The following is a 27,265-nucleotide window of genomic DNA, read 5'->3' on the forward strand; positions in this document are numbered from 1 at the left end:
TGGTGATATTTCCAACCCTTTGACATCGGTCACAACTCTTTACGTACGCGTATGCATCCTTGAATAGTGTTGGCCAAAAGAATCCGGCTTGCAATACTTTGGCCGCTGTACGAGTACCTACAAAGTATCCCCCACTCGGAGCTGAGTAACAATGGTATAAAATCTTTTGTACTTCATCTTCTGCCACACATCTCCTGATCATCTGATCTGCACAACTTTTAAACAAATATAGCTCTTCCTAGAAATAGTACTTAACATCGTGAAGAAACTTTCTCCTTTGTTGATAAGTCTTATTAATTGGCATCAAACCACAACCTAAATAGTTAGCAATATCAGCAAACCAAGGGGTACTATGGACATGACTTACCTTCAGTATGTGTTCATCTGGAAACATTTCTTAAATTGGTATAATAGGAGAATTCCCTTCTTGAGGCTCCAATCTGGACAAGTGATCTGCTACTTGGTTTTCTACTCCCTTTCGATCTTGAATTTCTAGATCGAACTCTTGAATCAGAAGCACCCATCAGATTAGTCTCGGCTTAGCATCTTTCTTGGCAAGTAAGTACTTGATTGCCAAGTGGTTCGTATAAACAGTTACTTTGGTACCTACAAGGTAAGATCGAAACTTGTCAAAAGCAAATACAATAGCAAGTAACTCTTTTTCTGTTACCGTATAGTTCAGTTGAGCTCCTGTAAGAGCCCGACTTGCATAGTAGATGGGATGAAAAACTTTATTCCTTCGTTGGCCTATAACAGCTCCTACCGCGAAATCGCTTGCGTCACACATTAATTCAAATGGCAGATCCTAGTCTAGTGTGACAATTATGGGTGCCATAACTAATCGACTCTTCAAATCCTTGAAAGCCTTTAAGCATTCATCATCGAACTTGAACGTCATGTCCTTCTCCAATAATTTGCATAAAGGTTTAGCATTTTGGAGAAGTCCTTGATAAATCTTCGATAAAACCCGACATGACCCAAGAAGCTCCTAACACCCTTTACAGATGTTGGAGGTGGGAGTTTCTTGATAACATCTACCTTTGCTTTATCTACCTCGATTCTATGTCTCGTTATCCGATGCCCTAAAACAATCCCTTCTCGTACCATGAAATGGCACCTTTCCCAGTTAAGTACTAGGTTTGTTTCTTCGCATCGTCTTAGTACCTTAGCTAGATTGGCTAAGCAATCATCGTAAGTATCTCTGAATACTGAAAAGTCATCTATAAAAACTTCCAAGTACTTTTCAACCATGTCAGTAAAAATAGACATCATACATATTTGAAATGTAGCAGGTGCATTACATAAACCAAATAGCATGCGTCTAAATGCAAATGTACCTTACGGGCAGGTGAACATTGTCTTGTGCTGATCTTTTGGTGCTACTATAATCTGATTATATCCTGAGTATCCATCGAGAAAATAGTAATAGTCTCGCCCAGCGAGTCTATCCAGCATCCGGTCCAAGAATGGCAAAGGAAAATGATCTTTCCTAATCGCCTTGTTCAGCTTCCGGTAATCAATGAAAATCCTCCATCCTGTAATTGTTCTAGTTGGTATCAACTCGTTATTCTCATTCTCTATAACAGTGATACCTCCCTTCTTTGGCACGCACTAGATCGGACTTATCGACGAGCTGTCTGAGATGGGATAAATGATACCCGCATCTAACCACTTGATAATCTCCTTTTTCACCACGTCTTTCATGATGGGGTTCAGTCTCCGTTATCCATCAATCGTCCCTTTTTCGCCATCTTCTAGGATAATCTTGTGCATGCATACAGATGGACTAATGCCGCGGATATCGGCTATGGTCAATCCGATAGCCTTCTTGAATTGTTTCAACACTAAGATGAGTTTCTCTTCTTGCTCAGTAGTTAATTCTGCTGAAACGATCACAGGCAAAGTAGAAGCGTTACCTAAATAAACATATTTCAAATGTGAGGGTAGTACCTTCAGTTCTAACTTAGGTGGCTCCTCGATTGACACTTTTGGTTGGGCATACTCCCTTTTCTCTAACTCTAAAGATTCAAAGCGGGATTGCGGATTAAACCCCCTTTGATTAGCTTCTAACAAAGTTAAATATTCATCTTCCTCTTCATCATTTGGAGGATCTGATGTCAGAATTTGTTCCAATGGATCTTCAACATAGTTGAGCTCCTTTTCCACTATTAAATCCTCTAAATCGGATACTGCAGAACAATCATCAGTTGTGTCAGGAAATCGCATAGACTTAAAAACATTAAATGTTACCTGATCATCCTGAACACGCATCGTAAGCTCGCCCTTCTGCACATCTATAAGGGTCCTTCCGGTTGCTAAGAACGATCTTCTTAGGATAATCGGCACTTCTTTATCTCCTTCAAAGTCTAGGATAACAAAATCAGCAGGAAAGATAAATTTATCTACACGTACCAATACGTCCTCGATTTTTCCTTCTGGATGTGCTAAGGATCGATCTGCTAGTTGAAGTGTAACCATAGTAGGTCTAACTTCACCTATCCCAACTTTCTAAATATTGACATAGGCATCAAGCTAATACTTGCACCAAAGTCACATAATGTCTTACCACAATATGTTGCTCCAATGTTACAAGGTATGGTAAAACATCCAAGATCCTTCAGCTTTGGGGGTAGTTTGTCTTGAAGATATGCGCTGCATTCCTTCGTCAAAGCTACAGTCTCAAATTCTCAAAGTCTTCATTTTTTGGACAGAATATCCTTCATAAACTTGACGTAATTCGGAATTTGTTCAAGTGCTTCAACTAACGGGATGTTGATATGAAGTTGCTTGAGTACGTCTAGGATTTTCTTGAATTGGATTTCCTGCTTCTGCTTCTGAAGTCTTTGAGGGTAGGGTGGTGGAGGTTTCTTTATTAGAACTGGTTGATTCGTTATCTGCAGCAATTCTGCATCTAGCGAAGTCGTTAGTTGATCAGAATTAGCTGGTTCTAGAATTACCTTGTTGGGTTTTGCAGATTCCGGTTCTTGTGTAACTGGAATTTCAACACTCGGTTGAATTTCCTCTGAGTCTTGAGCATCAGCTGGCTCCTTTTCAGCTTCGATAGTGTTGGGCTCTATTGTCTTTCCGCTCCTCAATTTCAACGCTTTACAATGTTCTTTTCTCGGATTTCTTGAATTCTCTGTATCACTAGGTAAAGCACCTTGTGGTCGGTTCCTGAGTTCAATAGCAAGCTAGCCCATTTAGTTTTCTAGATTCTTCAATGTAGCTACTTGTTTGAATTAAGGCATCATTCTTCACCATGTATGCCTTTAATAAACTCTCTAAGCTATTGGATGATTCAGCCTGAGCTAGTTTCTGAACTTGTTGGGAAAAACTAGGTGGCTGAGTTGGTCTAGGTTGGGCGTAGTTGTTACTGGTTCCAGCCCCTTGGTTACTCCAAGAAAAATTCGGATGGTTTTGCCACGATGGGTTATAGAAGTTGGATTACAGTCCTGGCCTTCCTCGATTTTGGTTCTGGTTACCCATGTAATATACGGATTCGGGGTTTGATGGACATTCTTTGAACAAATGTCCTTCCCCACAATAAACACAGGCTATACTCTCAAATTGGTGAGGTGGTTGGGCTACAAAACTATTAGACCCATTAGTGGTAAGATTCTTAAGCATTGAGGAAATTGAAGATACCTGAGATGCAAGTGAAGTGAGAGTGTCCACTTCATGTATTCCAGCGACTCGTCTTCCTGACGCAACTTGATTGGTCGGCCATTGATAATTGTTACTGGCGATCCTCTCGATGATTTCGTAAGCCTCATTATAAGACTTAGAAAGGAGAGCACCGTTAGCAGAAGCATCCACTACCATCCTCGTGTGAGCATTGAGACCATTATAAAATGTCTCAAGTTGGATGCAATATGGGATTCCGTGGTGAGGGCATTTCCGTAATAGCTCTTTGTATCATTCCCATGCCTCATACAAGGATTCATCATCAGTTTTTTGGAAAGCAGTGATCTCGTTCCTCAACTTAGCATTCTTACTAGGCGGGAAATACTTCATGAGAAATCTTTCGGCTAACTCTTGCCATGTAGAAATTGAGTTTGGTGGCAATGAATTCAACCAGGATCGAGCTTTGTCCCTTAGTGAGTATGGGAATAGCTTCAATCGTAATGCATCTTCGAAAACTCCAGCTAATTTAACAGAGTCGCTCATCTCCATAAATAGTCTTAAATGAAGACGAGGATCTTCGGTAGGCATTCCACTAAATTGGTCCACTGTCTGAAGCATCTGGAATATGACTGGCTTCAGCTCGAATTGTTGTGCCTCGATTTCGGGTCTCCTAATGCCCGAATTAAGATCGTTAAATACTGGCACAGCATATTGTCTTAAGGCTCTATCCCTATCATCAGCAATAAGGATAGGATTTTGAGCAAAGTTTGCTCCATTTCCTTGATTCATATTCTCAAAATTCATTCCTTCAGTCTTTCTCTGATTCGCTTGTCTTCTTCGTTGTTGAAAGGTTCGTTCTATCTTAGGGTCTACAGAGAGTAAGTCAATAATCTGGTCAATACTCATAAACTCCTAAAATTATCAAAGAAAAATTAATTAAGTTAAAAATTAAACAGAAAAATAAACCAAAATGTATGACTAACAAATTCACAAATAATGACTTTTTTTTAAAATAGTCCCCAGCAACGGCGCCAAAAACTTGGAACGACGGAAACATGTGTTAGTGTACACAATCACAACAAGTAATAAAGTGACAAGTAAATGTCAAGTTATCGTACCCACAGGGACTGTAAAAATAATTATTTACGAAATTAATTGTAAAACACTTTGGTGAAGTAAAAATAATTTGGTTTTAGAATATGGGCAAAAACTATTTAAAAACTTAAGTAAATGATTTAAATAAAACAAAAGAGTTCTGGTGCACGATTTCAAATAAGATTTAATCAATGTAACATACTTGTGTTGGATTAATTATATTTCTTTAACTTAGAATTATTAAACTCATGTTTACATTGTTACGAATAAATTCACAGCAACCCGGTAATTTGCTAACTTATGAACAAATTTACAAACAAAAATCCATCCATCTCTTGACATATCCCTATGTCAATTCAACCAACTAAACAGATTCTAGTAAGAAAACATGTTATTGCACATACATACTCATTAAATTGAACCAATCTCTTGCATATCCCTATGTCAATTCAAACGATTAATAAAATCTAATAAGCATATAAAAGACTATGTGAAGTAACAAGGCATCCCTACCTTGAAACAATTTAATCATAATAATCTTGCAAGTTATGCAAGGCAATAATATCCCCAGATACATTGCTAATTTAACCTTCAGCTTCCTTAGAAGAATAAACATGCACTGATTTAAGTACTGTGTCTATTAATTACAATTGCAATCCGTTTAAATAATTAATTCATTAGTTACCTCACAGTCGTAACGCAAGAATAACTTAGGCATGATTTTACTTAATCAAGCATCTTACTGAGGCTTATAACAACATAAACACGATTTTAACAATTCAAGCAGGCAGAATATAATCAACCCAACACAAACATAATTTAAGCTGAATTGATTAAAATAACCATTTCAATAGCATAAATATTCATAACCATGTTTGTCAAAACAACAACAAAATTTAAAGAGATAGGGAAGAAGCAAATCCGGTGTTTCTCTGTGGCTTGAATAGTTGCTCCACTCTTCATTCTTCATTGGCCTTAGCTATCAAGGTGACTTATGAACACCTAAATTTCTGCTCCAAATGGCTAATGAGAGCCTCTTTCCCAAGAGAATAAATCGGCACTTGAACAAGAGGGAATGGAATGGAAGAAATGAGAGGAAAATGAGAGAGGGAATGAGAGAATGATGTGAAGTGAGAGATGCTTTAAATGATCAGCAAGGGGTGGCTTTTATAGCTGATTGTGGCTGCTAAAAATAGAAAATTCCAGCATCCAAAGAGCCCTCCCTTGGCTGGCCACACACATGGCAAAGTTGAGAGTTTCAACTTTGCTAGTTTAAGCTTGGGGCAAATCTACAAAGCCATAAATTAAGGTGGGGTTTGAACACAATTTAGAAGTCTTTTGAGGGCCTTTTTGCAAGCATATTTAATCAGCTAAAATTCTGATTTGGGTCAGCATATGGAAGGTTCTGGGCTGCCCATTTAGTGGCTGGTTCGGTTCACTCAATCTGGCTCGACCAGTGCAGTTCAACTGGACCCTTTCTCCATAAGTAATTAAAAATAATTTATTTAACCCAATTTAAATGGGGAATAAATTAAAATTAATCAAATTATGAATCAATACACATCTTTGTACCGTCTTAGGCTGGAAATTAAAGTGTCTCGATACTTCAAATTGCTTCTAGGTTTTATGCATTCAGTAGTGTCAGCCGAGCCAATTTTTACCCTTTGAGCGAATCTGTTGAAAATAGTCAAAATTAGTCAAAGTTAAGTATAAAATTAAATAAATTCACCATGTTCATATTTTTAACATGACTTAATTATTTTATAATATTTAATTATTTTTCGACAAGAATTTAACCGGATTTGCATGAATTTAAGAAAAATTAGGTATGAAAAAGTATATAAATTTTTGTGTTTCCAACAGATAGTTTAGGAATCAAGTTTTCGATGATCTTATACCATACATGTTGACGTGCATATGTAAGGCCCAAAAAATTTTCGTATCTCCCACATCTACAACTTCTAGATAAATACGTCTCGTACTCGCCAATTACAGCCTTTCGCCGACTTTCAACACTGACCAATATATAATGTTGGTTTAGACATGTTGATTTTGTAGTCCACTGATATATTCATGCTATACTACTTAATGGAAAATATGCATTCTTCCTTACTTTTGAATATATGGCCCATGAACAACTCCTCAGGATCGAAATCTACGGCCAATCGGTAAGTAGGTAGTTTTCAGGGTACTCCAGGTACTCGGTTGCATGTTCCGCATTAAGCCACATGTGTGCCTCAAGATTATTATGTATCACAATATGTCGGATCTGGTTCCTAATTGAAGACACATTAATGTTTCCATCGTCATTCACACCTTCGTCGTCAATATCATTTGGGACCTCATCCACTTCAGGATCACTATCACTATTGACCTTGTGATCACAAGGATCACTACTATCGTATCCATCATTACCAATCACATTATTATCAGGTGCAACATTAAGATCGATATCGATCCCGTGTAAAGTCGATTGGCTATCAACATATGATATCGAAACTTCCATACAAAGCTTTTAAGCTCCATGTTATTCACCTAATAGAGTGAGATCTTCAGTTGGCTCCACACCAACTAACTCAGAAAATAACTGAATCGGTGCATTTTGGTCACTTTGATTCCCACAATAAAGAGCGACCATTGTCACCATGTCTTCATCGTCTACAAGTTCCATTTTGGCAGATTTGATCATATCTGTCGAAATTGGAAACTTGTAGAAAAGTTTCGAGATCCTTCTCCCACAACGTTTAACAATTTTTGCACTAATCATTTCCTTCATATCATCAAACGAGACATTTCTATTAAATCTCATTGTTATTTGTTGGTGACATTCAAATATATATCTAACAGTTGTTGTCAAAATTACTCCATCGAAATAAATGCATACAAAAAACTGATTATCCATCTTCAATACTCAATCTGTTAAAAAATAAAAATTCTCAAAACAAGTTCGAACAGCAAAAAAATACTTATATAAAAAATTTAACGAAGAAAAAGAGACCAAAATTATATCAATATGCACAATTTTTCATTCATAAGCTTAGACTTTTTCAGTTCTCATTTTGTACATGAACAACCATATTTACTCATTTTTTTCACATTCTCTCTAATATTTATCTTTACATTTAACCACTTAAATTCATTTTTACATTTTTTTTCATCTCCAATTCTGTATCTTCCTCTGGGAAATTCTCTATATTAAATTCTGAATTCTTTTTAATTTCATCTTCTACAATCCAATTTGGAAATTCCTCAGGATCTTCTTCCTCTTCAATCTTTATAACAGTTATTGAATTTAGAAATTCTCTTGGTAATTTCCTAACAACTAATTTATCCATCCATGTTATGTCAAACACATTTTGCTTTCCAGTCAACTTTCGCGAACCTACACTTTGTTCGCTATTTTCATTACTCCATACGAGATAATAAACTTCACAAAGTATATAACTAGATTCCAATAGGCTCGTGGTACCAATGTCTTCCAAAGTTGGTCTAAATTATTTGATACTCCCGTTCTATTAATGTCCCTCTAAGGGTCAAATATTTTACTTTATTCTTTCTAATCAGTTCATGACCTTTCCATAACACTACTTGCATCTTTTGATTTACGGTAATAAGGCGTTGAATGATATCTTCTTCTGGTTTCATTCTGTAATATTGCAATTCTCTCATCATCTTATCAACTTGCTCTCTTTGTGCTGAAGTTATTATCTCATCAAGCAATATCAGATTTATTGTCATTTCTACCAATATCTACGATAGAAATTTTTTTTTCTGATTTTCAATTTTATCTATTTTTCTCTGGTGTTATAACTAACTAACAATTACTTTATAATAGTTACTAACAAAATAACTTTCAAATATATTAAAAAATATTAAAAGATAACATTCATAACCTAACAAATCACAATAAACCGTAAACCCTAAACAAATAATTAACCTAAACACAAAACTTACTAACAAAATAACTTAAAAATTAATATACATTTACATTTATAACCTAACAAACCACAATAAAAATTAAACTGAACAAATAATTTATAATAGTAACTAACAAAATAACTTTAAAACAAATTTAAAAAAACATTAAAAAAACAATAAACAAACTATATAATACTAACAAAATAATTTATCCTCATCATAATTCACTCTATTTAAAAATAAAAATAAAATTACATTTTCTTTCTTTTTTTTCTTCTATTTTCTTTCTTTCTTTCTTTCTTCTCATTTCTTTCTTTCTTTCTTCCTTATGTTCTGCTATTTTTTTTTCTTTTGAACTAACATTTATTCTTGAACCAGACGATTGAAGAGGAGGGCAAAATTAATGCACTAGTGCTGCCTATCAGATAAGGGTCACTAGTGTCGCCTATCAGATAGGCACCACACCCTTACACATTATATCTGTATATATACACAGGTTCATACTAGCCCGGTACAAATGTGGTGTCGCCTACTAGGTAGGCACCTCTAGTAAAATAATATATATATATTAGTCATGGGTGTTAGAAATTTAAGGCGGTGTCACCTATGCACCACCATCCACTTGCATGAGTGTACCATTTCGATACATAATCCCTCTGACATACTATTTTGGTATATTATTTTTATTTTATAATATTCAAGTAAAAAAGCCTAAATTTTTGAAACTATTGTTCTTTTCAAAAATTTATTATTCGTTTCGATTATATATACTTGTTATACCTTATTTGCATCAAGACATGTGACAAGCTAGAAAGACATCCAAACAATAAGCCTACCACCAGTGAACTAGGAGGTCACCTACGAATTTTTTCCTTCGGGACGATCGCCTAGACAACTACATGTAATCCATTGTTCGAATCTCAGAGTTTTCTTCTAGAACATGAAATTATTAGTCACCAAATAGCACATTAGCTTAACTGTTCCATACCACTAAGTCAAAATAAATAATAGGGTCTGTCCCATCACAAACATCCTCATCTCATCAGAGATATTCACCCCTACATATTTTATAATAATGACTTAATGACAAATTCAACACGTTAACATAACCCTTGTCTATAAATATAAATCACAATAGGGAATTACTCTTACCATGATCTTTTTCTTTTGTTCAACACAAATGGTGGGACTGAACTGAACTTATGAAGTTGAGGCAAATATAAATCACATTTCCCAAAATTAAATACAAGTACTTTCTATATCCATCCTTCCAATTATAGTGCCATCCATTTTAAGGTCAAATATGTCACAATGTACAACCCCATATTTTCTTATAGTTTTACCGAAATCATCATAGAGTATAAAAACCCAATAGAAAACAAAATTAGTTTGGTGAAGTTACATGCAAATCATCTCCTTTCTTTCTCTATTTGCACCTGGGATATTTGGCATTCATTAATAACACTAAGCAAATCGCCCCCTCCAAAATCATGGATTTAAGTTTCAAACTTTCCCACTCCATATTCATGAATTTAACTCCACACTGAAAAACAAGTTTTCTTCCTGGGGGGTTAAACAAATATAAATATAAGGAAATGCCAAGCATAACTGTAAAATTATACAGTGTATTCTTCAAGATGAGGTTGAAGAACCGTTTGCAGAGCTGGATCCAGACCCCTCCTGATGAATCCTCAAATCAAGGTGTCAGGACCCGACCCGAAGAACCCGTCTCCGCTTCCAACCCTTCTTTCACCGACGGTATCGCCACTAAAGATATCCGTGTCGACCCTTCAACTGCCCTTTCTGTTCGGATCTTCCTCCCTGAATCGGCCCTTCTCCCTTCCGAACGGCCCCAGCCGAAATCCAAGGCTGAAGAGTCGAGTCTAAAATCAGAAAATAATGGTGATCAAGGTTATACCCCATCAGGTCAAAATTGTCGAAAGTTACCGATAATGTTACAGTTTCATGGCGGCGGTTGGGTGAGTGGGAGTAATGATTCGGTTGCTAATGATTCCTTTTGCCAGAGGATAGCCAAATTATGTGATGCTATAGTGGTGGCGGTTGGTTATAGGTTGGCGCCGGAGAGTAAGTATCCGGCAGCGTTTGAAGATGGATTGAAAGTGTTGAATTGGTTAGGGAAACAATCGAATAACTCGACGGGGGATGAGCCTTGGTTGGTAGCCCATGCAGATCCCTCAAGGTTGTAATTCCATTTCGTTTTGGTCTTGGTTGTATTCAGTGTTGTTAATGAATTGATTTGGTTGATAATAAGGACTTAATTAAGTCTAACTGGGTCATGACATGAATGGGAAATTATGATCTTTGATTGTTTTTGTTGGATTTGCTATGAGTGATGTACCTTTTACTGGATATTTGATTTATTAGCTTTGGTTGTAGCTCTGTTTATGGATTGATTTTGGTTTAGGATTCTGAATGCTGAATTGCTTATTTTATGAACCTTCGTCTTTTCTGGTTGTTAACTTTGTTGAACATGTTTTTTACTACTTTGTTGTTGAGCAACTTATGCCCCAAATTCTCTAATTTACGTTGTATCATGCAGCGTCTTATGTTTCTCATGTTATGTTCAAAGGCCTTTGCATATACCTTAATGTCTTGTTGACAATTGATTGATTTGTGATCTCTCGTTTATTGCAACTATAATCAATAACTTGCAAATCATAATCTCTGCTATTAGTTGATTGTATAATTGTCTTGTGGATCTGAAGCATGCAAAGAATATTGAGTTGACCTGGAAATCAGTGAAGTAGAGTTAAGGTTGAGGTTCATTGTTCCAAGTTCGAATTCATGCCTATGTTTGATTGCTAAGCTGTAAAATTGCAGGTTCTTAGTACTTTTGCTTAGATTTGGTAAGAAATTTTTTGCCATTTTACTTAAAAATCCTTAATCGTGATATTGTTGAAACAGATGTGTTCTACTTGGGGCGAGTTGTGGAGCAAACATCACGGACTATGTTGCTCGCCGAACTGTTGAGTTAGGCAAGGAACTGGACCCTGTCAAGGTTGTAGCACAGATCCTAATGTACCCATTCTTCCTTGCAAATGAACCCACACAATCCGAAATAAGGTTGGCAAACACGTACTTCTATGACAAGGCAATCTGCTTGCTTGCATGGCAACTATTTCTTCCAAAGGATGAGTTTAGCCTGGAACACCCAGCTGCCAATCCGCTCGCCCCAAACAGTGGCCCACCTCTGAAGCTCATGCCACCGACACTGACAGTTGTAGCAGAACATGACTGGATGAGAGACCAGGGTGTTGCTTACTCAGAGGAGCTTCGCAAGGTAAATGTCCCTGCTCCTCTTCTTGACTACAAAGATACAGTCCATGAGTTCGCAACTCTTGAAATGCTTCTAAAGACCCCTCAGGCTGAGGCATGTGCTGAGGACATTTGCATTTGGGTTAAGAAGTATATCTCACTTGGATGTCACGAATTCTCTTATTAAGCGCAAGGTTTCGATCATTAAAAAAAAAAAAAAAGAGGATTCTCGGCATAGCATCCCAGTTGTTGGGTTGATAGTGAAAAATGATGCATGGTAGCCATACACGGGACCGGAATAATATATTGCAGTTTTGTGATCTTTCTCGCTAATCCGACTTACTTTGATTAATTTCCAAGTTAGCTGAGGCATAAGATTACATCTTTCAGGAGCTGCAACTGTACAAATTCTCGTGAATACAGTTTTATTCAATGGAACACTCTGTTTCACCATTTACAGTATAGCTATAGAAACTTGCATGCAACCATCAAACATGTGGTACATAAAATTTGTCTTTGTTAATTTGCTTTAACATTGTTTATGATTTTAATATTGTCTTATTGCTAGTTACATTGTCTACAATGAAATTCTTTTTGTCTGATTGGAAGATGGGGAAAATTGCAGAAGACCATCTAAATTGAAAACATTTTCGAATCTTGGCATCACAAAAAGTTGTATCTAAAAACTCCAAATTATGCAGAGAGCTGTTTTGGATAAATAGATTATTCATTCAAGATAAGGACATCCAATTAATGCTAGCACTTTGTGACTTTAACAATGCTGTGGAAATATCTTCTGGTAGGCAGACAAGTTAAAATTCCACTATGTTAATATTCTCATTGTTACAATCTTGTATCCATTCCAAAGCTTTTTTTTTTTTTTGCCCCAATGTCACTCCCATTTTTGACAAAGACTAGTTTATTTCAATCTCCTTGTTGGTTTGAAAGCTTCCCCACCCCACCCCCCCAAAAAAAAAAATCCTGAATAAATACCAGTTACAAGGCAATACTTATTCCTGGGCATTGTTGCTTCATATTTTCCATGTCAAAGTCTTTGCTTGTTTTGCCTCAACTCCTGGTTTCACAGAACCATGGAGAACTATGTTCCTCCGACTCTCCATTTTTCTTAAACTACTCATGTTCGATATTTGTACTCGACATGTTTTTGAAGATACCCGTGTTGGATATATACTAGTATCCGGCTTTGAGTCTGAGTAACATAGATGGAGAAGGTAAAAGTGGACTGAGAATCTGCAGGTTATCACAAGAAATTGATTGGGTTTCTTTATCTGTTTCTCGGTGTTTTACATCTTCAAGCAAGCAAAGCAGTCTCTGGTTGATGTGCCCCAATATTGGAAGCATATTTGAGGGAGAGAGTTACTCGTTTGGTAAGAAAGACAGAAAATGAAACAATGTTTTAAATAGTGATCAAGTCATGCTAATCTAAAGACGGACTACGTTTTCCCTCGCAGCAAGTCACAATATAATCAGCTTGTATTGTTATGATTCCCGGTTATTAAATTTTCCGTCTTTCTTACCCAAACATAGCTTAGGCAAGGAGGATGAAAGCCATGGCTACAAAAACAGAAGCCTCCTGTGGCTCAGGTGGATGAGCCACCCCTATATATCACCAAGGCGTTTTCCCCATGTTATTGCAAAAGCTGGTGATCAGTTCCAAGTGTTTCCAAGCATATTGAGATATTTGTTTGAACAATTGACTCGTACTAAATGTTACAATAATAAAGTTAGGGGCACTACTTTTTTCTATTCAAAAGCTTTGATTATTCATGGAAACGCCTTAATAAAGTTCTCCATCTATTTTCAATATAGTATTCTTTTCCTAACACTTTAAAGCTATTGAAAAATTTTCATTAAAGGTAAATTACATTACATCAACAATCACTAAACTTTGATGTAGTTGACAAAGCAGTCACTCTGCTTTCAATTTAGTCACTCAACTTTCGAAAAATAACAAATCAGTCCTCCATACCATTTTTCGTTATAGACGTATCGAAAAAGTAACCTAGCATTTGACCGGCCACGTTGGAGTGGTTGTTGTCATTTAAACAGTCCCAAATTAAGAACCCTAACTAGACAGAAGAAGAAGAAGAAGAGAAAAAAGAAGAAATGGAGATGTCGCACTTTTTCTTTCACGCTGCTCCATTTCATTTTATAGTTCTTCAAAACCCATTAATGTAAATCAAGTTTTTTCTCCTCTTCTATCCATTCAACCAACCATAAAGATTTGAACAAAAACCCATTCAACTAACCATAGAGATTTGGGATTTCTAAGGGACAATTTTGAAAACATTTCTAAGAGAGCTCATCAAATATGAAACAATTGTCGATTGATGTTGGAGAAATTGGAAATTAAGGTTTGAGACTTGAAAATTTTGAAGGTGAAGACATTTTTTAAACCTCAAAATTTTGAAGATGACGACCTTTTTTTGAACCTCAACTAATTGTTATGGCTGCTACACTTCTTCTTCCCACAGCTCTGACTTACAAACCCTATTTTTCTTTTAATTAAATATCCACCATTTTTTGGATTCTTCTTTTTATACTTAAAAATAGTGGTAAGTGTTGTAACTTTACTTTTTAACCATCAAAGATTCCAGATGGTGGGAAAAGCAATTAACTCTCTCTGATTTTTTCAAGATCTTGCTTTGGGTTCCTGTTTTTTATGTAAATGAAAAAGAAATTAGGTTGTTGGTTTCCTGGGGAAATAAGAAGAATTGCGAGAAAATGAGGAAGAAGAAGAAGAAGAGAAAACAAAGGCAGCAGGCAAAGCAAAGGCAGAGGCAACAACAATGGCTATGGCAATGGTAAAGGTCAACAACCTTAAAATTGCCATAGGTTTTGTTTGGCAAATTTTGCTTTTGATGGTTAACTGAAGAAGAAGACAAAGAAGAAAAGGAGAAAGAGAAGGAGAAGGAGAAGGAGAAGGAGAAGGAGAAGGAGAAGAAGAAGAAGAAGACCCTCCTGCTCCTTATGTCCAACGTGGCAAGTTAATTGGCCACGTCAGTTAGTTAACTAGCCACATCAGCTAGTTAACTAGCCACGTCAACTGTCCCGTTAAGCCTATAATAGAAAATGTTAACGGGTGACTGATTTGTCACTTTTCGATAATATTAGTGACTGATTTGTTATTTTTTGAAAGTTGAGTAGTTGAATTGAAAGCTGAGTGTGTAACAAGCCGTTTTCAGTGAAATCGGAACAATGGTTTTGGGACCACAAATTTGAGTCAAAAAAATTATTTTAAAATTTTTGCATAGTCTGCATCATGACAGAAAAGACGTATGAAAATTTCAATAAGAAAATTTTACTGATTTTGTGTTTAATTATAGAAAGGACCAAATTGCATGAAATGCAAAAGTTGAATTCTAGTAGCTAGAAGGATCAAATAGCTATGGAATTCAAAACTTGAGGTCCTTATATGGTAATTAGACCATTAAGATATTTTTAATGATTCATCCATGGAAAATTAGAAAAAAGAAAAGGACTAAATTGGAAATTGAAATAAATAAAAGATGATAAATAAAATAAATATCTAATATCATCATTTTATATCATCTTCTTCCCCAAATTCTATGGAAACCCTAGAAAAGAGAAATAAAATCAAGCAAGCTTAATTAGGTAAGTAATCATGTCCCGTTTTTACTAATTTTTATATTTTCGAGATCGTAATAACTTAATTTATCTATTTTGGGGATCAATTTGTAAAGATATTAAAGTATTGAAATTTTTCCATGAATGAATATGCTGAAATTCTAAAATTTGTGGTAGAAATTGAAAGGTTGTTGATAGATAAACAACTTTTGTAAAGAGAATTTTCATGAAATTGTGATTTAGGGACTAAATTGTAAAGATGTAAAATTCATGGAAAATTTATGATTTTTATGAACTATATGTGCTGCAAATGTTATATGTAAAAATCGTTTAGGCTTGGAATGAGGATTAAATTGCACAAATTGCATTTTCTGAGCCTAGGGACAAAATCGTCATTTATGGAAAGTATAAGGGCAAAATTGTAATTTTTCCTAGGATGTGAATTGAATTAAATTTAGTATGAAATGGATTAAATTGACGTTAAATTCATTTATATAGATCCGAAAAGACCTAATACTGAGTTGGATCAAGGAAAACAAAAACTGTCGGATTAGTAGATTTCTCAAAACGAACAAGTATCGAGGTAAGTTCATGTAACTAGATTATGTATATTAATATGTTTGGAATTTAATGTTGAATATGTGTGAATTGCATAAATGTTTAATGTATAAACATAATTACATGTTTGATATTGCTTGATAAGTATGAGTCCCATTTGAATAGATGGAATTCATTAGATACAGGATTTCGCAATCGGTTGTGGTCTTGCATATGTTCCAGACGCACCTTAGCTTGAAAGACCATCCTGTTATAAGCCCTCTCGAGTTTTCCATTATATGGTTTCTGCGAGCATCCTGATCGGTAATAATCTTGTATGTGTTGCGGACTACCATAGCTCTTTGTGAGCGTCATGTTATATGATCGGTTGTGATCATGCATATATTGTGGACACAAACGCAGCTCTTTATGAGCGTCCTAATATAGGCTCTTTGTGAGTTTCCTGATATGGCTTACTTGAACATCCTATTATATGGCTATCCGGGGCGCCTGATAATAACTCTTTAGAGTTACCTGTTAAGCTCAATAAGCTTCCTGTTTTAAACTCTTATGAGTTTCCTGTTATAGCCCGGATAAGCTTCCTATTACATGGCTCACATGAGCATCATGTTATATGGCTCGAGAGAGTGCTTCTTGATCCTAATTAGGTACCCCTGAATATGAGTTGACGGTTTATAGTTTTGTACAATTCAAGTGTACTACGTGTGTATTCATCAGTATTTCAAATAAATTCAACGGGTAGAGTTCTGACATGGTTAAATTTAAAATGAACTTAATATGATTTGTTATGGAAATGCACATGTTATATGGAAATATGATATGAAAAGTAAATGATTATGAAAGTTACTATAGGATGAGCTCATATTTGATTCTTGAAATTTATGTGGAATAATGACTAATATGTTTGATGAAGTTGTGTATTTTAGGCTATTAACCAAAATTACTTTGACGCATTTTTGTATGCTTACCTTAAATGTAAATGTATGCTAAGTTAAATTTCTTATTAACTTACTAAGCATTTGAAAAGCTTACTTGGTTTTCTTTTCTCTGTTTTATAGTGCTCGGAAGCTCGTAAAGGTTGGAATCGGTCAGAGCATCATCACACTATCCTTCAGCTTGTTTTGGTATAAATAGTGAACTTATTTTAGTATAATAGCATGTATGGCCAATGTTGGCATGTAAATGGTTGTTTATAATCTAGCCATTGGAATGGCTAGTGATGGTATATTTAGTGAATATATACTTAATGCTATAATATGGTTAATATGTGTATGCTTAGTATGGTTAGATTGAATTATGGTAAATATATATATCTTTCAAAAGGTGAGTTTGAATACATGTGATGATATATCATGTATAATGTTAATGTTGGCTTGGTTTTAATGTCTTGAATTGATTGGTATATGTATGCAAGTATTAATGTAGGTACAAGACAAAATTTGGGTGAGAAATAAGGCTTGGAAGTGGCCTTATTTTGTCCATACGGGTAGACACATGGCCATGTGCATGGGCGTGTGGTTTGGCCGTATGTCCCATGCATCTTAAAATTAAGAAACAGAATGCTAAGAATTGGTCACACGGGCATGTGTCTCAACCGTGTGAAATACATTCCCCAACACTTGGGCGTGTGTCTTGGCCATGTGAATCCTGCACATAATTTTTAAAAATTTAATTGCCCACACGGTCTAGCACACGGGTGTGTGGCTGGTCGTGTGGCTCAAATCAAAGAGTTACACGAGTATGGACACGGGCTAGAACACAGCCGTGTGCCTTACATCGAATGCCCACACGGCCTAGGATACAGGAGTGTCATTTGACCGTGTAAGCCACACGGCCTACCCACATGGGCGTGTGACCCCTGTATTTAAGAAAAATTTTGAAATTTCGTAAAAAATTCTCTGAGTTCCCGATTTAGTCCCAACTTGTTTCTAATGTGTAAATTTTGGTCTTAAGAGTCCAATTAAGGGACAATAGGATTAAATATGATTGGTTTCGGATATGAACAGTAAATGATATAAATTAACTGTATTTGTTCTGTAAACTCCGATAATGCTCTATAACCTTGTTCGGCGACAGATTGGGTTAGGGGTGTTACAAAATGACTGCTTTGTCAACTACATCAAAATTAAGTGGCTGTTGATGTAGTTTACCCTTTCATTGTTATTTCCAACTAATTTTATGATGATATTTTTTTAGAATCCAAATCGATAATAATACTTTAAGATGAAAAAATTGACCTGCAGGTAAAAATTAAATTTAGTTTTAATTACCTCATATTAAATTATGAAAATATTTAAACAAATATTAAGTTAAGTGATCTTTCTCGAGGTTTATAATTACAATATTTGACAGTTTAATGGACATTACTTAAATTATCGAAACTATTCTTTATAATTTATTAAATTATTAGTTGAGTTAATGTTATGAGTCAAATGATAAAAATATAATTGACGAAAATATAAAAAAATCAAATCATTAAATTAAAATAAAAAATGTAAAAGTAATTATATTATTTAAATTTCTTATTTTTTTAAAAAAAATTCTCCATTTCCTCTAAAATTACTTATTGGCAAAAATATATATATACACACAACTTCGAAAATTTAAAAGCTATTCATCTTTTTAAATAATAAATATAATTATTTTAAAATAGAATTTATATATATAATATTATGTTTTTCACTCATATTGTGGGAGACATTCTAGTTATAATAAATGCATATGAAAAGTGGGAACACCGAAACATTGAGTTATTCAATGAGTAATTTAATTGTTTTTAAAAAATAATATTTAAAACTTAAAATTTATAATTCAAGATTGCAATCTCATTTTTAAATTAAATTAAAAGAAAAAAGCATACCAAGGATAATATGTGGAATCTTACATTATAAAAACATAATTTCTCATGATATAAAAAAAAATTTGAATTGTTTTGTGGGCGAAATAATTAAGTAATAATAGTTTTCCCCCATCTGGTCCCCTTGGAGTCAATACATTGGTTTTGTTTGGTTTTGCTTTCCAGCAACAAAATCCACCTACACCTCCAATTATTAAACTCAGTACATCAAAATTAACTGTAGTTTATTAAACATTCATGTCATTACTTGAAAGTGCCTATACTATAGCTCTTAGCTACCTATACCCTATTTCAACAGTAAAGACTTCATCTTCCATTCCATGCTTCCAGGAATTGTCTCTCCACAGTCTTCGTCATCAAGTATTACATGAACAACAAATAATTCACCACCATCATTTTTTTTTTGGTACTTAGAGGGATGTGAGTATAAATATATTTTTAACTATTTGTTAAAGATGATGGAGTGAATGAATTTCGTCTTGTTAACTAATTAAGTATTTTAAGGAAAATAAAACATAATTATATATATAGTTGTAGATTAATATATAAGTTGCAAAATATTAGAATTAAATGACCCGAATCTTTATTTAAATAAAATATAGTGGTAAAATAAAATAAAAGTAAAATCCATATAGAACTACACCTCTTTTATTTTATTTTAGAATAAGGTTTTTTAAACTTTATTAAACTCCATATATTTTATATTGATTAGAATAAGATGTTTCAGTCTTACTAAAATATGGCTTTACAAGCCTATAAATAGACGTAGTCTATTCCTCTTGTAATCATTCGAATTCGACATAGTGAATTTTCTTCTCCTCTGCCCGTGATTTTTTCCCGAAAGGGTTTTCACGTATATTTGTGTGCTCCTTATTTTATTTTATCTTTATCTTTATCTTTATTTTATTTTATTTTATTTTTTCACAAATTAGTATCAGAGCTTCCGGATTGTTCATCTCGATCACAGTAATGGCGTCTTTGAAGTATGAAATTCCGCTGTTGGATCGCAACACCAGATTTGCGTTGTGGCAAACTAAGATGCAAGTAATTCTTGCACAGATGGATTTGGAGGATGCCCTGCTAGGGATAGATAAGATGCCTTTGACATTAACAGATGAAGAAAAGAACCGTAAGGATCGAATAATTACACCTGCATTTGTCCAACGAAATTTTACAGGATGTGATGAAAGAGAAGACCGCCGCTGCATTATGGAAGAGACTAGAACAAATATGTATGTCGAAAACTCTAACAAGCAAGTTGCATATGAAGCAGCGTCTTTATGCTCATCGTTTGGAGGAAGGTGTGTTTGTACACGAACACTTAACAGTGTTTAAAGAAATTCTCTCAAACTTGGAGGCCATAGAGGTTCAGTATGATAAGGAAGATCTAGAGTTGATTCTACTTTGTTCGTTGCCCCCGTCTTATTCAACCTTTAGAGACACGATTTTATATAGCCGCGAGTCTCTTACAGTTGATGAGGTTTATGATTCTTTGACCTCATATGATAAGATGAAGCATCTTGTAGTTAAACCTGACTCTCAGGAAGAGGGTCTCATTGTTCGTGAGGGATAAGATTGGAATGCTGATGATAATCGTGGAAGGACATAGGAACGGAATCCTCGCGGTAAATCTAAGGGTAGATCAAAGTCTTCAAACAGAGGTAAAACTTGTAACTTCTGCAAGAAGAAAAGACACATTAAATCTAAGTGTTATAAGCTACAGAACAAGATTAAAAGGGAGGCCGCGAATCAAAAGAGAAAACAACCAGAAAATTTCGGTGAAGCTAATGTTGTAGAAGACTACAGCGATGGTGAACTTCTAGTCGCTTCAGTCAACAATTCTAAAGTAAGCGATGAGTGGATACTTGATTCAGGCTACACCTTCCATATGAGTCCCAATCGAGATTGGTTTACAACTTAGGAAACAATGTCTGAAAGTGTTATTTTGATGGGAAATAATGCTTAGTGTAAAATCGCAAGTGTTGGAACAATTAAAGTTAAGATGTTTGATGGAGTTGTCAGAACACTTAATGACATACAACATGTTCCAGAATTAAAAAGAAATTTAATTTCATTGAGTACTCTTGATTCAAAAGGGTACAGATACACAGCTGAAAGTGGGATTTTAAAGATTTCCAAAGGTTCCCTTGTTGTGATGAAAAGATAGAGAAAGACTGCCAAGTTATATGTTTTGCAGGGTTCTACTGTTACTAGTGATGCAGCTGTCGCTTCCTCTTCCTTGTCAGATGATGATATTACTAAACTTTGGCATATGCGGCTAGGGCATATGAGTGAAAATGGCATGGCAGAATTGAGCAAAAGAGGACTTCTTGATGGGCAAGGAATTTGCAAACTATATTTGTGTGAGCACTGTGTTTTTGGGAAACAAAAGAGAGTTCAATTCACTAGAGGAACCCATAACACGAAGGGAACGTTGGAGTATATTCATTCTAATCTGTGGGGGCCATCCAAAGTGCCTTTGAGAGATGGAGCTAATTATATGCTAACCTTTATTGATGATTTTTCTAGAAAAGTTTGGGCGTTCTTCTTGAAGCAGAAAAGTGATGTGTTTTCCGCATTTAAGTCTTGGAAAATTATGATTGAAAAACAGACGGGAAAATAAACAAAATACCTCCGCACAGACATTGGCTTAGAGTTCTGTTCTGATGAGTTTAATAGATTGTGCAAGTCAGAAGGGATCGTGAGACACTTGACAGTTCGCCATACTCCGCAGCAAAATGGCGTTATAGAACGAATGAATAGAATGATCATGGAGAAAGTTTGATGTATGTTGTCAAATGCCAACTTACCAAAGTCGTTTTAGGCCGAAGCAACCTCCACTACATGTTTTTTGATCAACCGATCCCCATCCGTTTCCATTGAGAAAAAGACTCCGCAAGAGGTATGGCCTGGTAATCCTGCAAATTATTTTGATTTAAAGATTTTTGGGTGTCTTGCGTATGCTCATGTTGATAATGGAAAATTGGAACCGAGATCCATTAAATGTGTTTTTCTTGGTTATAAAGCTAGTGTAAAAGGGTATAAGTTATGGTGTCTTGAAAATAGAAAAGTTGTGATTAGCAGAGATGTTGTTTTTGATGAAAATGCTATGCTGCCTAACTTATCTCTTAAAGACTCTTCCAATAAAGAAAATCAAAAGCAGGTGGAGCATTAGATTAATACAGAGTCGACTCCTCAAGCCAATACAAAAATTAAGAATAGAGTTGCTTCTTCACCGCAATACATTATCGTCAAAAATAGAACTAGAAGAGAAATTAAACCTCCAAAGAAGTATACTGAGGCTGATCTCGTTGCTTATGCTTTAAATGTGGCTGAAGATATAGATACGAATCAAGAGCCATCTAATTATTCTGAGGCGATTAGCTGTGAAGACTTAGAAAAGTGGATGTTTGCTATGCAAGAGGAGATGAAATCACTCCACAAAAATAGAACATGGGATCTTGTGAAACTTGCTAAAGGTAAAAAGGTTGTTCATTGTAAATGGGTGTTAAGAAAGAAAGAAAGGACTCTAGGAGTTGAAGAACCCAGATATAGAGCAAGGCTTGTTGTAAAGGGTTACAGTCAAATTCCAGGAGTGGACTTCACAGATGTGTTCTCCCTAGTTGTTAAGCATAGTTCAATTCGAGCTTTGCTTGGTATTGTGGCAATGCATGATTTGGAGCTTAAGCAGTTAGATGTAAAAATGGCACTTTTGCATGGAGAACTTGAGGAAGATATTTACATGTAACAACCAGAGGGTTTTACAGTCTCGGAAAAAGAGGACTATGTTTGCTTGCTGAAAAAGTCCTTTTACAGTTTGAAACAGTCCCCAAGACAGTGGTACAAGAGGTTTGATTCCTTTATGACTTATCATGTTTCAAAAGAAGTAGTTTTGACAATTGTGTTTATTTAAGAAAAACAGTAATGGTTTTTTTGTGTATATACTTCTTTATGTTGATGACATGTTGATAGTAGTAAAAGATAAATGAGAGATAAGAAAGGTCAAAGCCCAACTAAGTGAAGAATTTGAGATGAAAGATTTGGGACCATCAAAGAAGATACTTGGTATAGAGATTCTCAGAGATAGAAAAGCAAGTAAATTGTACCTAAGTCAGAAGGGGTACACTGAGAAAGTTCTTTGCAGGTTCAATATGCAGAGTGCTAAGCTTGTTAGTACTCCTTTATCAGCCCATTTTAAACTTTCATCGGCTTTGTCTCCACAATCACATGATGAGATTGAGTACATGTCACATGTTCCATACTTTAGTGCAGTGGGATCTCTCATGTATGCTACGGTTTGTTCACGTCCAGATTTATCATATGCAGTCAGTACAGTTAGCATATACATGGCGAATCCCGGTAAAGAACACTAGAAAGCAGTTCAGTGGATTTTAATATACTTACGAGGTACTACTGATGTTTGTTTATAGTTTGGAAGAACTAGAGATAGAGTTATTGGGTATGTTGATGCTGATTTTGCTGGAGACCTTGATAGAAGAAGATCTCTCACAGGTTATATCTTTACAATCGGAGGTTGTGCAATCAGTTGGAAAGCCACTTTGCAAACTACAGTCACTTTGTCTACCACTGAAGCTGAGTACATGGCAATTACTGAGGCTTGTAAAGAAGCTATCTGGTTGAAGGGACTCTTTAGTGAATTCAATGAAGACCATCAAATCTGTACTGTATTTTGTGACAATCAGAATGCAATCTTCCTTACAAAAGATCAAATGTTTCATGAGAGAACAAAACATATTGATGTTCAGTATCATTTTTTTCGTGATATTATTGCTCGTGGTGATATTGTTGTGAGCAAAATTAGTACTCATGAAAATCCTGCAGATATGCTGACTAAGTCACTTCCTATAACCAAGTTTAAGCATTGCTTAGACTTGGTTGGTGTCCATTGTTGAAGTTAAACCCTTAAGGGGTTTTATGGAAGAGGTGGAGAACTTGTTCGTTGAGAGTTCGCGATGAAGAACTTGTTCATTGAGAACTCGTGTCAAGGTAGAGATTGTTAGAATTAAATGACCCGAATCCTTATTTAAATAAAATACAGTGGTAAAATAAAATAAAAGTAAAATCCATATAGAAATACACTTCTTTTATTTTATTTTAGAATAATGTTTTTTAAGCCTTATTAAACTCCATATATTTTATATTGATTAGAATAAGGTGTTTCAGTCTTACTAGAATATAGTTTTATAAGCCTATAAATAGACATAGTCTATTCCTATTGTAATCGTTCGAATTCGACATAGTGAATTTTCTTCTCCTCTGCCCGTAATTTTTTCTCGAAAGGGTTTTCACGTAAAAATTTATGTGTTCTTTATTTTATTTTATTTTATTTTCTCGGTAAAAGAAACTGAACAAAGTTGCAATTAATATACATGCATGCATGGCAACTACAGTCTCCATGCACCATGTGAGGATTTTACTCATCTTAGCCTTTTTCTTTTTCTTCTTTTTAATATATGATCATGAATGTTGTTCAAGGAATGGAAATTAACCTCAACTTTTTGATTAAACAACATTATTGCCGATTAAAACCCTACATTTTGAAAGAAAAATATGCATGCAAGTAACAAAGTGTTAATGGATAGATAACAACAACAAAAATATCCATTCTAATTACTCCTGTTCATCACTACTTTCACTCCAGTTCTTAATAGCTTGCAACACTGCTTGTTTCACCACTTGTGCATCAATATATTCACTTTGTTCTTCATTCTGCAATCAAACAAAATATAATCATTTATGTAAATCGTATTTTTCCATTACAAAATTATGTTATACATAAATGGGTTCAGATGCTTGCTTACTTCACCCCCAACAGCTTGAAATCGAAAACTGTCGGTGCAAGAAACCCTAGCTTCCAGAACATTAAGACCCAGGTCTTGAAAAGCTTCCAGTACAGAAACAAGCAGACCTGGGCAGCTCTTTTCTGAAAATATATTTATCAGAAAACCCTTCTCTAGGGTTTCCACTGTAACCTGCTGTAACAAAATACATACGAAAATGGAACAATTAAACTGAAGATTGATACATTAATTACTGCATGTACTAATAGGTTTTTACTATGTTGAAAAAGAGAGAAAAAAAAAACAAGGTACAGTGTTAACTTCAAGCACAAAATGGAAATACAGTATAAAAATGATTCAGTGACTAAATTAAAAAAAAATTTACCATAGGCAAAGGATTTCGATTATTTGAAGTTTGTGCAGCTGTTATATCTTGATTCAGTCTTTCTACTTTTTGTTTTAGCTCTTCGATGTACTTTGATGCATCTACTATAATTGATGCTTTGTTCATCTGCCATACATATATACAAGTAAGTTTCAGTGATTTCAACCATGAAAATTCAAGCAACATAGATTATGATAAGGCAACACAGAAATAAATAATTGTTTAAATAATAAACCCCATAAGTTTAATTAACACAAAGAATTATTAAAACTAATTAACAGTAGTTATACATATATATATTTATATTCCTACAGAATTAAAGATGAAACAAAGATCGATATGTAGAATAATAAAAAGAAAGGTAATAGGGAAAGTAAGATATGTAAGGAATTTTACAGCATGAGAGTTAGTAATGGAACGAAGAAGTTGTAGTTTCTCGTGCAGTCCGGCTCTCTTGTGCTCCCTAGAAACCATTGAACTCTAAGCTCTCAATGCTTTGAAGGTGTTAAAGAGAAAGGGGATGATGAGTTCTCAAATCTATAGGATCCTACTGTTTGCTTGCTTTCCACATGAATGCCTCAGTTTCTTCTCACCCGCAATATATATAATATATAGATTATATTGGCTTACCAGATTGCCCTTTTTTTTAATTATATATTTTGCAATAATATTATTGCATTTTATGTGATAATCCTATCACCAAGAATTTTTGTGGGAACACAGTGGTCACTCGGATTTACATTTCATAAAACTTAAAAAGTTACAATATATGCATGCATGGTTTGTTAAAATAACATGTGCTGCCCAAACTTATTAAACCTTATTTTGAAGAATTTGCGTTTAGTATATACATTGGATTAATATTATAATTACAGTTTCTAAAGGAGGAAAAAGAAAGGGTATTTGGGGAAAAGAGAAATAGTAAGAAGGGGAATCGTGAGCTCGTGATGGAGGAGAGAAAAAAAAAATAAGCATCGAAAGAAGTGAAGGAGAAGCAACAAAATATAAGGATATGTTATAATTTTGGCTTTGTGATACATAGAATGCCTCCAAAACACTCCTCACGGGCTATTTTTAGACTTCACTATCTATTCTCTCCACACCATAAATTTTAAAATGCCACACAATTTATACAACACAATGAGAAAATTAATTAATTAAAACACGTTACATGTACCATTCACCAGCTAGCCGTCACCTCTTTTTCTCTCTATCCCACACGTGCCTTTCTCTACCCTAGCTTACTTCTCCTTCATGATGGCATGCAAAATCTTTTCTTAATTTTCTCAATGATTTTTATATCAAAATTCATGTATGTATACTTTCAACTATGCTCTAATTGTTCACAAACAGTGCATGGTTTAGACATCCAGGATTATTTTTTTCCTTTTTTGGCGTAAATGAGAACAACTCATTTTCTGATTCAACACTAGCCACCATTTTTTTTCCACTCAATCATGACTGTTAAAATGAGACTTCTAAAAAGGAATACATATTTAAATTTCAAAAATGATATTATTAAAAGGGATAATTTAGAACTTAAAATATGGATTATAAAACGATGATGAAAAATATTGAAAAAAAAGGGATATTTGTTAGTTTTTAGTTCATATGGAAAGTAGCTAAGCTAGTGTGGAGGGTTGGGTCCTTGCAGGATCCAGCATTGGCTCCACTCCAGAGCATGCAGGGACAAATCATGCATGTACCCGCCTATTCACATGTGTGCACCCTTCATTATCTTTACAACAAAACAATATTCTCCATATTTATACCCTCACCCAACCTTGTCTCTTGCCCTCCTCCATCAAATCTTCCTTATATATATATATATATATATATCAGTTTTAGAATATTCTACATTTTCTTTTTTAATTTTCTACATATTATATATCAAGTCCGTGGGAAATGGAGAATTGAAATTACTTGATGAAAAAGCTTGGGTTTCTCTTAATTCTTGACTCACACATATATAATTATATATATTATTTTCTTAAAATGGTAAAGCCCTTGTTCGATTTCAAACATGGTTTGACTGATGGAGGGGTGTTTAGTTGCTAAAATGTTGGAGATGGAGAAGATTCTGTTTTGGATTTGATTGTTGCTTTTCACATGATTCATAAAGTATGGGAGTAGTAGTGCATG

The 27,265-nt window shown here is 34.8% G+C and overlaps 2 protein-coding genes and 1 non-coding gene across 4 annotated transcripts; 2 read left to right on the top strand and 1 right to left on the bottom strand.

Moving 5' to 3' along the window:
• Positions 1-3,877: 3,877 nt before the first annotated feature.
• Positions 3,878-3,984, top strand: LOC121229855 (small nucleolar RNA R71). The gene has a single exon (XR_005927810.1). It is a non-coding gene; the product is annotated as a small nucleolar RNA R71 (small nucleolar RNA).
• A 6,040-nt stretch (positions 3,985-10,024) lies between these two features.
• On the top strand, positions 10,025-12,480 carry LOC107957090 (probable carboxylesterase 16). The gene is made up of 2 exons (XM_016892513.2): positions 10,025-10,837; positions 11,563-12,480. The coding sequence occupies exons 1-2, from the start codon at positions 10,233-10,235 to the stop codon at positions 12,098-12,100; spliced, it is 1,143 nt and encodes a 380-aa protein (XP_016748002.2). The 5' UTR covers positions 10,025-10,232; the 3' UTR covers positions 12,101-12,480.
• An 11,956-nt stretch (positions 12,481-24,436) lies between these two features.
• LOC107957091 (transcription factor SCREAM2) lies at positions 24,437-26,103 on the bottom strand. Of its 2 annotated transcripts, none has more exons than XM_016892515.2 (4): positions 25,520-26,103; positions 25,124-25,249; positions 24,760-24,930; positions 24,437-24,667 (listed from the first exon to the last, which is right to left on the bottom strand). In XM_016892515.2, the coding sequence occupies exons 1-4, from the start codon at positions 25,595-25,597 to the stop codon at positions 24,569-24,571; spliced, it is 474 nt and encodes a 157-aa protein (XP_016748004.2). In that variant the 5' UTR covers positions 25,598-26,103; the 3' UTR covers positions 24,437-24,568. The 2 variants fall into 2 exon arrangements, with proteins under 2 accessions (XP_016748004.2, XP_016748003.2); XM_016892514.2 differs by having other exon boundaries at positions 24,760-24,933.
• Positions 26,104-27,265: the final 1,162 nt, after the last annotated feature.

This window comes from Gossypium hirsutum, chromosome A05 (assembly GCF_007990345.1).
Source record: "Gossypium hirsutum isolate 1008001.06 chromosome A05, Gossypium_hirsutum_v2.1, whole genome shotgun sequence".
Taxonomy (NCBI): Eukaryota; Viridiplantae; Streptophyta; class Magnoliopsida; order Malvales; family Malvaceae; genus Gossypium; species Gossypium hirsutum.

What these genes read in the sequence shown, in the direction of transcription:
- LOC107957090 (XM_016892513.2), top strand. Translation starts at nt 10,233, where the DNA reads ATGCCAAGCATAACTGTAAAATTATACAGTGTATTCTTCAAGATGAGG. An exon ending in GCCCATGCAGATCCCTCAAG is followed by an intron (nt 10,838 to 11,562) that starts GTTGTAATTCCA and finishes TTGTTGAAACAG; the next exon opens with ATGTGTTCTACTTGGGGCGA.
- LOC107957091 (XM_016892514.2), bottom strand. Translation starts at nt 25,597, where the DNA reads ATGGTTTCTAGGGAGCACAAGAGAGCCGGACTGCACGAGAAACTACAA. An exon ending in CCATTACTAACTCTCATGCT is followed by an intron (nt 25,250 to 25,519) that starts GTAAAATTCCTT and finishes TATGTATGGCAG; the next exon opens with ATGAACAAAGCATCAATTAT. An exon ending in TTCAAGCTGTTGGGGGTGAA is followed by an intron (nt 24,668 to 24,759) that starts GTAAGCAAGCAT and finishes GTTTGATTGCAG; the next exon opens with AATGAAGAACAAAGTGAATA.